Source organism: Anomalospiza imberbis, chromosome 17, assembly GCF_031753505.1.
Source record: "Anomalospiza imberbis isolate Cuckoo-Finch-1a 21T00152 chromosome 17, ASM3175350v1, whole genome shotgun sequence".
NCBI classification, from domain to species: domain Eukaryota; kingdom Metazoa; phylum Chordata; class Aves; order Passeriformes; family Viduidae; genus Anomalospiza; species Anomalospiza imberbis.
The window spans coordinates 5757247-5769639 of NC_089697.1; the positions used below are offsets into that span (position 1 = coordinate 5757247).

General features: G+C 45.7%; 1 protein-coding gene across 1 annotated transcript in view; it reads left to right on the plus strand.

Moving 5' to 3' along the window:
* The window catches only part of RIMS4 (regulating synaptic membrane exocytosis 4), a 55382-nt gene extending 43291 nt beyond the window's left edge, over positions 1-12091 (plus strand). The window contains exons 3-6 of the mRNA XM_068207569.1: positions 1162-1274; positions 1933-2034; positions 2286-2425; positions 4314-12091. Coding sequence (XP_068063670.1) covers positions 1162-1274; positions 1933-2034; positions 2286-2425; positions 4314-4532 — 574 coding nt within the window. The 3' untranslated portion in view covers positions 4533-12091. The remainder of the gene's footprint in view (positions 1-1161; positions 1275-1932; positions 2035-2285; positions 2426-4313) is intronic.
* Positions 12092-12393: the final 302 nt, after the last annotated feature.

Here is a 12393-nt window from a genome sequence, read left to right on the forward strand (position 1 = left end):
AGCGTCCTTTGTGAGAAACGGATTTGGGGAACGGGGGCTGTATCATTCCATGGGTAATTGCCCCCCTTCAAGGAAGTTTGGAGAAGTGGAGGAGGTTTGTAACTGTGCCTGACTTTGGCACGCAGCAGGCAGAGAGCAGCGCCTGGCACGGCAGCGTGGGTATCCCGGCACAGAGCTCCTGACGTGTCTCAGCAGCTGTGTCATGGCTTGGCAGATGCCTGTGGGACAAATGTAGGTGTCAAATGCTGGCCTCAAGCCTCCTCCTTACCATTTGCAGCAAGTTCTTCTACAACCTCCAAAACAGCTGCGTAAATCAGGGTACAACTGGGTAAATCTTGAATTGTATCAGTGTACCACAGTTTGACTCTTTTGTGTTGCCACACACAGGTTCCAGTGCAGTGACCAGCACCTGTAGCTTGCCATGGGCCAGCCTCAGTGCCTGGTGATGAGATTTGGAGGCTCTGTCCTCCCAACAGCTTTTGTTTTGCTGTGGTGACTGTGGCAGAGACACTGTTGGTGTTTGAGGATGTTGTCCTATTAGCCTTGCCACCCATATTCAGATCCTCTTTGTGGCTACAGTCATGGAAGCAGATATGAAAACCACAAGATGTGGACAGGGTGGATGCTTCTGGTGTCGAGCAGAAGGAAATGGGACCCTCTAATCAAAAAGAAGATGTATTGCTCAGAGTGTGTGTTAAATAAACAGGGAATTGAGTCCCAAGGGGATTGATGCTTGCCCTGCTCATCTCACTTTTAACTACTGCTCTAGATGGATTATTTCCTCCACATAAATGAGGATTGGGAAGGGATGGCTACCAAGAGACAATCCTGTAAGCTATTCTAGCAATCTGTTACCTGAAGAGGTGACAGGCCACATATGAGCCTGAGATAGCAGAGATTTTCCTTAGAGACAATTAGTTATAGCTAAACAAATATTGATCAGCTGATGACTGCAGCTGTTACTGGGTTTTTTTTGGATGAGGAAAGAGATTTTAAATGGATTCCATCTAACTAAACTGTGTGGAAACCATCGGGCTTTACTCAAAACAAAGGCTTCTGTAGATATCATTCATTTAGAAGATATATTATATCTGGTTCTTTAGTTACTGAGTTGCTTTAAAATGCAGATTAACCACTAGCCAAAATAATTTTCTTTTGCAGCTTGAATTTCAGTGGAGTCCATCTGGCATCTGCTGGGCAGTTTAGTGACTTCCTGGGGAGCATGGGCCCTGCACAGTTTGTTGGCCGTCAGACCTTGGCCACCACCTCGATGGGTAAGGAACACAGAGGAGTTGGGTGGCTTTAACTGAGTCTTGAACAGATAGCTCCTACAAGCCAGCTAATAATGTGTCCAGCATCTGCTGATCAAACACTGTCCTGCTCCATTTCACTGCTAAATCGAGTGAGCTTGGCTGCAAGGTTTTGCTGGCTGCAGCAAATGTGGTATTAGGAGCAGAGCAGCAGCTTTATGCTTTTCTCTCTCAGCTCTGAAAGGCACAGACTAAGTAAAATGCAGCTAAAATCCTGAAAATGCATCTTGTGGGGTTTTTCTTTCTCTAAGACCTATCAGGCTCTGTAAGAATTTCATTATGGTGTACCATAATTGCATTTTCCAAAGCAGCCTGCAGTCCTAGGTTCTTCCATCTGGGAGAGATGAGGAGCTTGCTGCCACAAAGAGTAGGAGACTGAGCCACCAAAGCCATTTTAGAGGGCTCCCAGTCAAGTTTGCTTTTGAAAATGTGGCCTGGAATCACCGTGGAGCTGCTTCAGAGTAATTCAGGAGGAAATCGGGCACATACAGTTTGTTACAGCTTGTGCAGGAGGGACATGAAGATTGTTTTTTAAAGATTTTTGTAACCCAAGGATGTATTATTTTGAAAGTCTTCTGTATTATTTTGAAAGTCTTCTATATATTTTGACATTTTGGTTTAGGGGACGTGGAAATTGGCTTGCAAGAGCGAAATGGGCAGCTTGAAGTGGATATCATTCAGGCTCGAGGACTGACACCAAAACCCGGCTCCAAAACACTGCCAGGTAGGATGCTTTGATCTCCTAATGTACTTCCCTGGGTCCAGGCCTCCCACAATGCTTGTGAACAGGGAAAACTTGAATTTTTGCTTGGCAGGACTAAGCAGCCTGTGCGTGGTACTGAAAACAAGGCTGCTTGGGCAAATCTTTTCCCTTCTGTAACTGCCTTCTATAGAAGCACCTGAGACATGGCACACTGTCTTTTCTAAAGTGAGCATGAAGATTTTCTTCATATTTGACCATGTTCTTTTTTCCAGCTGCTTACATCAAAGCTTACCTGCTAGAGAATGGCGTGTGCATTGCGAAGAAGAAGACAAAAGTGGCTCGCAAGTCATTAGACCCTTTGTACAATCAGGTGTTGCTGTTTGCTGAGAGTCCCCAGGGCAAAGTATTACAGGTAAGATGAGCAAGTCTCAGGTGTGCCCCTCTCTCTCTTCCATCTCTCATGGAAGATACTAAGTCCTGTCATGCTGGTTAATTAACATAGATGAGAAAAAGCCAGTGTTTGCATCGAACCAAATGCACTCGATATGAACTTAACAAAGGGAAAGGAATCCTTTTTTCTTCGTACTCAAGCTGATGATTATTTGACACCCTGCCAGGTACCATGAGTGCCTTCCAGGAGAGGATTGATTTTAAAATTTTTTAAATTCTTTTTTTCCCACCCAGTTAGGAGATGGGTGGTACCGATAGGTGCTAAAATGATCTTGCAGCATGGGTTGCCTTCCATGTTTATAGACATTCAGGGCTCTCTGTTTTGCCATCACCCAATTACATATCCTACCTTTTCCCACCTCTTTTCTGTTACTTCCATATGTTTTCTGCCATACTCATATTTTCAGCTCTGTACCTATGTTTCCAGAGAAAAGAGTGATTTGCATTGTTAAATCATATAAAAATAATTTCCATCCAATAAAGCCTGGCTAAAATCTATTTGTAATACTAATGTAATTAATCCATGAGTTTCTATTCTTTACCTCCACTGGTGCCTAAATTGCCAGCTAACCTGCTGGACTGTTTTCTTCTGTGACTTCTACCTCATTTACCTTGATTAGAAGCATTTTCCCCTGATGCAACAAAACTGTACATTTATGACTGAAATGGAGTGGGACCTGGCTTGGTCTGCTCTTGCCTTGCATGGGTTTCCTTACCTGCTGCCTTGCTGCCAGGAAAGGCACTTATTCCAAGAATAAATTGAGCAGCTTGGCTTTTCTGCTAACAGACATGTCACCAAACCCACTTTGTGCAGTGGCTTGCTCCATCTCCTGCTGGCCCAGAGTGTGAATTTTTGGTCTTTGATTGACATTCATTGTCTCTCCTACCTAATTTTACAGAAAACTGTAGTGTTGTGGTTGTTAGGAGCCATGGGAAAGAAGCTGTCAGGATTAGCCAGAGATCACTAATTGTTATCATAACCCATCCTACTCATCCTCTCCTCTTCAGAGCATGGACTCGCTCTGCAGTCGTCACCTTTGTCTTGAGCCATGCAGGGCCACCTGGCCACGTGCAGACCTCCAGCATGCATAAGCCCGTGACCCTCACTGCATTTGTTCTTCCACCCACTGGTCTCCATCGTGTCGTAAGTGTGACTCAGCTTTCCCTGCTCCTCTGCCAGCTCTCTCATTGGCCCTTCCTCTGTGAGCCATTCTCGGCCGTCTGTGCTGCTTGCCCTGCATGTCACTCACGTGTGCCCCTCGTGTCGTGTCCCTGGCTCCTGCCCTTCCTCCAGGTGAGTGGCCATGCCTCATCTCCATCTGCCCCACGGCATGAGCTCCATGTGCAGAAGTTAAAACATGCTTTTCTCCTCAAACTGTTGGCTTTTGGCCCAAGCTTTTGCCCACTTTTTTTTTTGTTGGTTTGTTTTTCCAGATCAGGAGCTCCTCCTGCCCTTCCCCCACCAGGCCACCTTTTGGTGTCCGAGGCCTGTTATATGCCAGGACCAGATTTTACCTGCAGGTGTTTGACTGCAGCCCTGAGGATACTTTTTGCAGGGGCTGCCCCTGCCCAGCAAAATGGGGTCTTATCCACATGCACATTCACCTCTGTTCCATGGGAGGAAAAAAATCCAATAACATTAGGATTTGTAAACATGTGCTTAAAATAAAATAGTAATGTCATCAGGCAGAGCTTCATGTCACCTGTTGGTAGAGTAAATATTTCTGGTCTTCTCAGGCTGTAGCAAAGCTCCAGAAAGTTGGATGAGTAGAAGGATTGGTCAGACTTGTGCTTCCCAAGGAAGTGTAAAAGTTTGAGGATTAACTGTGCTGCCCCTTCTTGTCCCTAAGGTGATAGTCTGGGGAAACTATGGACGCATGGAGCGCAAGCACTTCATGGGAGTCGCCAGGGTTCTCCTGGAAGAACTGGATTTGTCAACTTTAGCAATTGGCTGGTACAAGCTCTTCCCAACTTCCTCGATGGTAGATCCCACTACAGGCCCGCTCCTGCGTCAGTCCTCACAGCTTTCCCTGGAGAGCACAGTGGGACCCTGCTGTGACAGGTCTTAGTGAGTAAGGAAGGGGGAACTGCTTTTGTTTTTTAAACATGCTGTCAAGGTTTTGTTTGCTGGAACTCTGACCTCAAGCGCAATGCATGTTCAATCAGTTCTTGTGGAGCTGGAAGAGGAGGATAACCCAGTGACCTTAGACAGAAGACGAGGGGGAGGGCACTGTGCCCTCTCTGTCCGAGGAGGAGGTGCCATGGGGCATGAGTCCTAGTTGTCAAATTAGACATACACCTCTTGTTTCACTTCTCTCGCTGTCATTCTTGGACCCTTGTTTCAGATCAATATTAACCCTGGAAAGTTGCAGCATTCGAAAGAATTTGGGGGGAGTAAGGAATTAATTTCTCTTAGCTGTGTGTGTTAGAAATTTCTAATATGAATTCTTTCACAGGAAAGTACCTGAAAAATGTAGAGGTCATCGTCTGGCCTAAAAAGAGCAGGAACAGAAAGTTTAAGAGGAAGCATTAGGTCTTTTTATGTCTTCCTTTCTGAGAGGAAGAAGAAGAAAGAAAACTGCAACTCTTTCTTTAGAATCAGTTCCCTGTCACTGAGTCATGTTAGCTGTAACACTGTCGTTGCTGTGTTTTCAAACTGTGCCAAATTACCAGCAAGTGTCTTTACTGCATTACGTGTCTAACACTGCTGATGAAGCATGCTTGGTGGGAGAACAAGTAGCGCCTACTTAGAGCAGACAGTTTAAACAGAGTTCGAGTTTAGCAGGCTAATTAACCACAATTTTGCTCAGAAAAAACCCCCAAACACTGGAAGTGGGAGCTGAACATCACACTTGCAGCTTGAGGTGTTTTGTATTGTCAGATAAGACATTCTGCTATTTGCTGACTCCCTTACTTGTTGCTGTGCATCCTTCAGTCATGATGTCTTCTATCTCCTGCTTTTTTCTTTCATCTCCTTGGTACTGGTACATATCTGCTGGAGATGCTGCCCTTCCTTCCCAGACCTTAAACAGGACTGTTTTATTCTGCCATGGGAAAGGAAATGGGGGGTTCTGGGGGTGCAGAAGAAAGAAACCTCAGTTTGCCATCTGAGAAGAAGGTGCTGGAGAGCCCATAACCTTCCCTCTGTGGAGAGAGGGGAGCCTTAGGCAGTTTTGGTACTACACAGGCATTGTCAAGTGTCCTGCAAGAGGAGATGTGATCCCCAAAGTACAGAGAGGTAGTGAGTGAGGAATGTGATGACACAGTGGTCACAGCACGTGTGTTCTGTTCATTAAATGAGTAAAGCACATTTGCTGAGCTGTGGCAGCTGCTGCCAGCAGAGCCATGTGGTGGAGGAAGTGCTCTGGATCCTTCAGACAATTAAATTGTCCAGAATCACAGAGAATCTCCAAAGATTTTCTGCTGATAGCTCTGTTTTGGCTAGGTTTTGTCTTAGTTCTTAAATGAGGATTTGATGACTGCTGTCCCAGAATAAACTTTTAGAGATGTTTTAGTTTGTGGCTTAAAAGTGAAGGTCCCATGTCCCATATAGGAATGAGCAGATTCTTGGCCTGTCATAGAGAAATACTGAGCATTTATTTCTGCATGTGGACCTCAGCTTTTTTAGAGTAAAAGCATGAGTGTTGAGTGGATGGTAAAAGCAGTTGCTTTTGGTCCTAGCTTGTCTATGGCATTTTAAATTATTTTGAGATAAATTACAGGATAGATGCAAAAATTATATAGGCCTTACAATAATCTGTAAAAAATTATATAATATAAAGGAGAGGGAAAGAGGACAAGGGACATAGAATGACTAATTTTTTGAGTCTTCAGTGGCAAAAGCCTCAACATTTCAGAAAAATCTCTTAATTTCCTTGATCAAATATATCTCTGGCCTCTCACTAATTATTTTTTCTAATGTATTAGACAATTTCTATATATTAGCTGAAGAAAGTTTGTTGCATGCTGGTCAAACTATGTTGTGGCGCTCTCTCTTTTATTTTTATTTTTTAAAAAGAAGCACATTTACTGTAATTCAAGTTGGCATCTTTTCCTCTTGGTATGTAGTGAGTACTAGGCAATATTGTACAATATGTGTATGAACTAGAATAGATTAGGTAGATTTAGTGGTTTGTAGCACTGGATCTTTTAATAACTATGACTTTAAAAGGACTGTGGAGAGCTCCAGGGACACGCCAGACCTGGCAACAGGGCTTCTGTCTTAAGTTATGCTGAAAGCTTTGCATTGGTACTTAGTTTGGACATTATCTACCAGTAAGAGCTAAGTTAATCCTGAGTTTCCTGTGTCCAGTAAGATGATTGAAGCATTTTTTCAGTTTTTAATGGGGAGTAGGAGACTATATATGCCAAAAATATTTCCCCAGAAAACTTTGTTTAACAACTGTCTGTCAAAAAGTTCAGTTTCTGTGTGCCTGGCAGATGCAACTTGTCTCTGTTTCCTGCCCTTTTGAAAGCTCTGCAGGCTCAGTGATGATCAATTGAGTTACCACAGGACTCCTTAACACCAAGGACTGTCTTCCGTCTGGTTTTAATCATGCGGAAGGGTCACTGTCAGGGTAGATAAAGAAGTTGTGGTTCTAGTTGTGTTGTTTTTGTTAACATCTCCAATTCTGTAATTTGGAGGCAGTTTCACATCTGATTTTCTTCTGCATTTTTTACGTGGTTGATTGTGGTCCAGTGCTTCTCGCTTTTGTTTTACTCACTCCAAGTCCTGTTTCTCCCCAGTAAGTGAACACTGCAATCCCTGGCTGCCAAGCACAGCACAGTCACATGGACTGGCAAGTGCAGGTGACCTTCCTCCACAAAGCAGACTCACAGGAGCTCTTCTGCAAGTGCTCACGGGACACAGAGTGAGGCCGGGGGAGTTGCATGGTGCCCTACAGTTTAAATTCTTACTTCACTCATATGCATGATTCCTGCACTGGCCATGGTGTATTGTAGTCAGAAAAGAACTCTGCTAGGTGTCCATTGATTTCAGACTCCCAGTGTAGCATCCAAGACAAGTCTCAGGCTTGGAATAGCCTATTTTTATAAAGCCTAACCCACTTTTCCCCAAGTGTGGCTGGCCAGTTTCTGTCTAAGGTGATGTGATGTGAGAGTTGGGATTACCAGTGTGGTGATGTATAAAGCAGCATTTTGCCATAGTGATGAGCAGCTGAAAGCGGAACTTTTGTTCCCTTTGCAATTCCTGGCTGAGTCTTTTCCTGTGCCTGAGTCTTGCTGTTGGTTAGAGTCAGGGAGGGAGAGAGGAAGAGCAGGAGACTTAAAGGAAAAAACAAGGTGTCACAGTATTTTTGCTTGGTGAATGATTATGAGGGATGAGACTGAGGAGAGATAAATACCTGCCCAACTCAGGGTTGATTCTCTGTTCCTTGTGCATGAACTGCTACATTGTAAAGGTAACTGGGAGCATTGCTGGCCAAAAAACCCATGGAGAGCCAATCCCTAAATATTACCTGCATCATGGAAAACAAATCCTAGTACTGAGAGCAGAATGATCTCTCCCCAGTGAGAAACCCCTGCACACAGGGAGAGCAGCCTCGCATGTGGCTTTGTTCTCTTTGTGCGCTGAGCAAAAAGCAGCCATGCCCATGGTCCTGATTTGTTCAGGAAAAAAAAATGTGGTATTTTCCCAGTCTCCTGGTGTTTCTTTCCCTTTGCCCTGACACGGCTGGGATGGCCAAGGTCCTCATTCTGCAATTCAATCCATGGGTCCTCATCCTGCAGCTGGAGCTGCTGGAGCATCCCTTGGCTCTGCAGGCACTGCGGGCAGGGTAAGGGCCAGCATTTCTTGGCCATGGATTGTTTCAAAGAACATTGCAGAATTATTTGCTTTGAGTGAAAATATATATTTATTGTTCCTAGCTACCAGATCCTTTATCATTGTACTGTTCTAAATTTGCAGGTCTCCTGGAGTATAAATATCACAAGTTCCTGTAAAGGAGCTGTTTTTAAGATGTTGAGGCAGTTAACAGAATCTCAACCTAAGCATGTTTAGTAATGTTTAGACAGCAAGACAACTTTTTTATGAAACTCATTTTAAGTTAGTTTATTACATGCTGTTGGTAATATTTTAAAACAGGAAAAATATTTTTCTTTAAAGACAAAATGATACGTATGTTTTTTAACAGGTAACATAATTTAGTGTTTTCAAAAATGTTTGATGTTCTTGGTATGAAGTTTACTCATTCTTTTGATTTCTATGTTCCTTGTTATATTTTATCAACTTTTTTCCAAAAGAAAAGAGGCGTATGTAAATAAACACCAGAAAAGAGTCCTATAAGAAATTCTGTTCAAACTGGCCATACAATTATTAGTAAATATTTGTTATTGTTCATTAACTCTCAGCTACTTTGTTGAAAGAATAGATGTTGTATTTTCAAGATGAGAACTACTTAGCTAGTTTTGTCATAATCCTGTACTCTGTAAAAAAATCTTTTTATAAACAAAGTCTAATAGGCTACCAAGCAATAATATATTCCATTGGGTGTGCACAGATTGTGACTTGCAGGCTGTAGTACATATTGTTGATACAGTTTATAATTGTCTTTAATCTGAACAACATCACTTTTGAGAAAGGTCCATATTAACTTTGATTGTAAAAAACAAAGACTGGGCTGTTGCCTTGTGAGATATATTCATTCTATAGACTTCTCTGTGAGTGTCTGTGCCCATCGACATGAGATCTCTCTTAGGTGAAGAAAGAAACAGCTGTAGGTGACTTCATACAACAGAGGTAAAAAATAGTTTCAGTATAAACTTCATGACTGTTTCAATCTCCTGTTTTTCTTAGGCTATCTAGTATTTGTAACTTGACGAGAATGGTTCCCACTGCCATTGTAGCCCTGATAAAGCAAAAAAGCCTTTGCACTCTGGGGCCACTTGAGCTCTGCCTGACAGCTGCCTATTTTCCTCAAGACACCTGGGGCAGGCTAAAGGGAGGGTTTTTTTCAGAGCAGCGGATCAGGCTGCTCTTCTTTAAAGGCTCTGTGGGTTATTTTGTCCATTTCATAGGTGGTATTTGTCCATTCTGTTAAAAAATTCCACCCAAGGCAGAGAGGTTGCACCTTTGCAGGGGCTCACAGGGGACCAAGGTATAACACAGGCACAGGCTGTTCTGTGCCTTTCTTCAGAAATTTGCTAGTGCTGGGCTCTCTGATTTTTCCAAAGTGGCAGGATCAGGATACTGGCTTTTAAGTCAGCTCCTTCACTGATGCGGTGCATAGAATAAAAGAGCTTCAAAACAGCATCCCGGTCCATTGCCTGTGGATTCCTCCCAGCATTTCCCATAGGACAAGTGTCCATGTTCTTCTCAAGATTGCCAGGCTACTGGCTGTGCAGGCAGCAGGTCCCAGTGATGCTGGGAGCCCCAAGGAATGCTGGAAGAATTCCTGTTTTTTGTGAGATGCTTTGAAAAGAGAGAGAGAGGTGTGAATGTGAAGTGCCATCAGTAGAGGAGTCCAGGGCCTATTGTGACCTGGAGGGAGCATCTAAAATGAAATTGCAGCTGCTGGATTTGAACCAAGCATTTAGAAAAGAGGATGATCAGTGAAAAGAGGATGATCAGTGAAAGGCTTTTTGTGTTTACCCCAGTGCACACCAGCCAAGGTGTGTGTTTGTGAACACGGTAATGCCACAGGGAGTTTGCAAGTGATTAGGTGTTCTCAAAATGTGGCTTCAGCTCTCACTGCCAGACTCCTCTGCTCAGTGGCCACGTCCCAGTCACCAGGCAGCCTCACGTCCATCCCCAGCTGCTCACCCACGACAGCAGCATCACACGTCCCTGGGGAACCTCCAGCTCTTCCCACAGCATAGGCACCCTCTGCCCTCCCTTCCCCATGGTAGCTGCTTTTATCCTGGTGGAGGAGAGGAACCGGGGAGAGTTTCTTTGTAGCATTTGGTTCTTTGCACTTTAGTGGCTGAAACGGAAGGACCTTGCACCAGCCCTTTCCAGGACACCAGCAAACAGAGGTGATGACTGAAGGACTTTCCCTTTGTGACTTATCAGTAGCTAAAATGGCAACCAAAGCAGTCCAGCTTGGCCAGGTCCATGGGCAGCCTTGGCATTTACTCTGGGCATGTTACATGGGCTGAGCCCCCTGTGTAGGGGCAGGGAAGGGCTGTGTCTAGCAGAGAGGCCATGTGGGCACACGCTGTGCCCAGGCAGCTGTGAGCTGCAGTCACTGAGCCATGGTGGGAGCAGAACCAACCAAGAGAATGATTGAGGCACACCTTGCTGAAGCCATCCCACAAGCTTTTCAGGAGCTGCTTTTTGTAGTTGCTTGGGCACCAAATGTTAGGATATCTGCCCACGGGGACTCCAGGTCCCACTAAATGCCAGCCTGGAGCTTCAAATCCTTCAGAAGTTTCTTTCTTTGGGGCTGTTGCTTCTGACCCAGTGCTGCAAACTGGTCTCTTCTTTGGTGATTCCTTCTTGACCTGGAGCTGGTTTTGGCTTTGGAGCCAGGGAAAGTGAGGTTAGGAGGGTGAATCTTAAGGCATGTTCCCCTAGCCTCACCACACTGGGATTGTCTTCCTCCTGCTCCCTGCAAGCTGCACCCTGCATGGTGAAAGGGCATCCTGGGGATGCAGTGCCTCCCCGAGACCCCCTCACGCAGCACTGCCATGGCCTGCCACCCACCAGGGATGCCCGTGTCCTGCCAACGTCTTGTAGCAGTCCCGCGTTCAAACTACTTCCTTTGCCATCCTCGGAAGGAGCCAGGGGTCTTCTGCAGGGGCTGGGCAGCCCAGGCAGGCAGGATGTGCCATCACTGACAGCCAGGAGAAGACGCGGAGCTGCCTCTGGGTGGGAGAAGGGCAGCTCCCAGCGAGCTTTCCTCCACCTTCCCTTTGCTTTCCCCAGCACCCTCTGCTCCCTACATGGGTCCCCACTTCCCTCTCGACACGAGGCCTTATTCCAGCCCGAGGGGACTGAGGCTGCCCACGGCATCTCTTTGCACTGACACATCCATCCCCCGCTGCCCGCCGGGAGCCCCGGGCGGTGCGGCAGAGCTGGCCTCTGCTCGGGGATGGGGCCACCCCCAGCCCATCCCTGCCCCCACCCCACTCTGCCACCGTGCTGGAGCTCTGCCTTGTTCCCCACTGCCAGGGCCTGGCCACTGCAGGGAAATCTGCTTTCACAGGTTAAACCTTTTTACTTCATTAATTGCTCCACAAAACAGTAACTTTGCAGGCGCACTACAACACTCCTCTTGCTTTTCCCTAGGAGTGGGGGCAGCTGAGATCTGCTCTTTTTGGCCTCTGTAACCCTCTCCAAAACTTTCTGGAGGTTTTTAACATCATTTGGTGAGGTGTAATCTCTGTGGAGCCAGAGGGAACACAGGCAATGGAGCTGGGCAGCCTGCTTGCCCAGGTGGCGAGTGGCTTGTGAGGTGCCTGGGCTGCCTTGGGTGGAAGGTGGGACACGGTCCCGGCAGCGCCGGTGGGACAACGGCCACTCGTCTGTAGTCAGGAGAGGATTCTGCTATACTTTTTTCCTGTCTGTAGGTTTTATTCAGACAATATGTAATGAATAAGTGATTTACAATTCAGTGTTAAGCTAATGAAAACGTTGATAATGGTGACAATAAAACTTTTTTTTTTCCTATGGTGTGTTGGAGATTTTCTGTGGAGTGTCTCTGCCCTCTCTGTTGTCACCACCATTATCTTCAACCTGGGATTTCAGCTGGACCCTTCCTTCTCCTTGTGCCTAGAGGGAGTGAGAGTAGCTCAGCCTGGTGTGTCCAGTGCTCTTTGGAAGGGCTGTCACTCCAGCTCCCTCAATCAGCCCCAGCTTCAAACCTGCATTTCCCTGAGCCACTTCTGGATGTAATTTGGGCATCTCCAGGCACAGAGCTAAGCTTGCTCCCACTCGTGCTCTGCTCACCACCCCAGTCTAAAGCTCCTGAT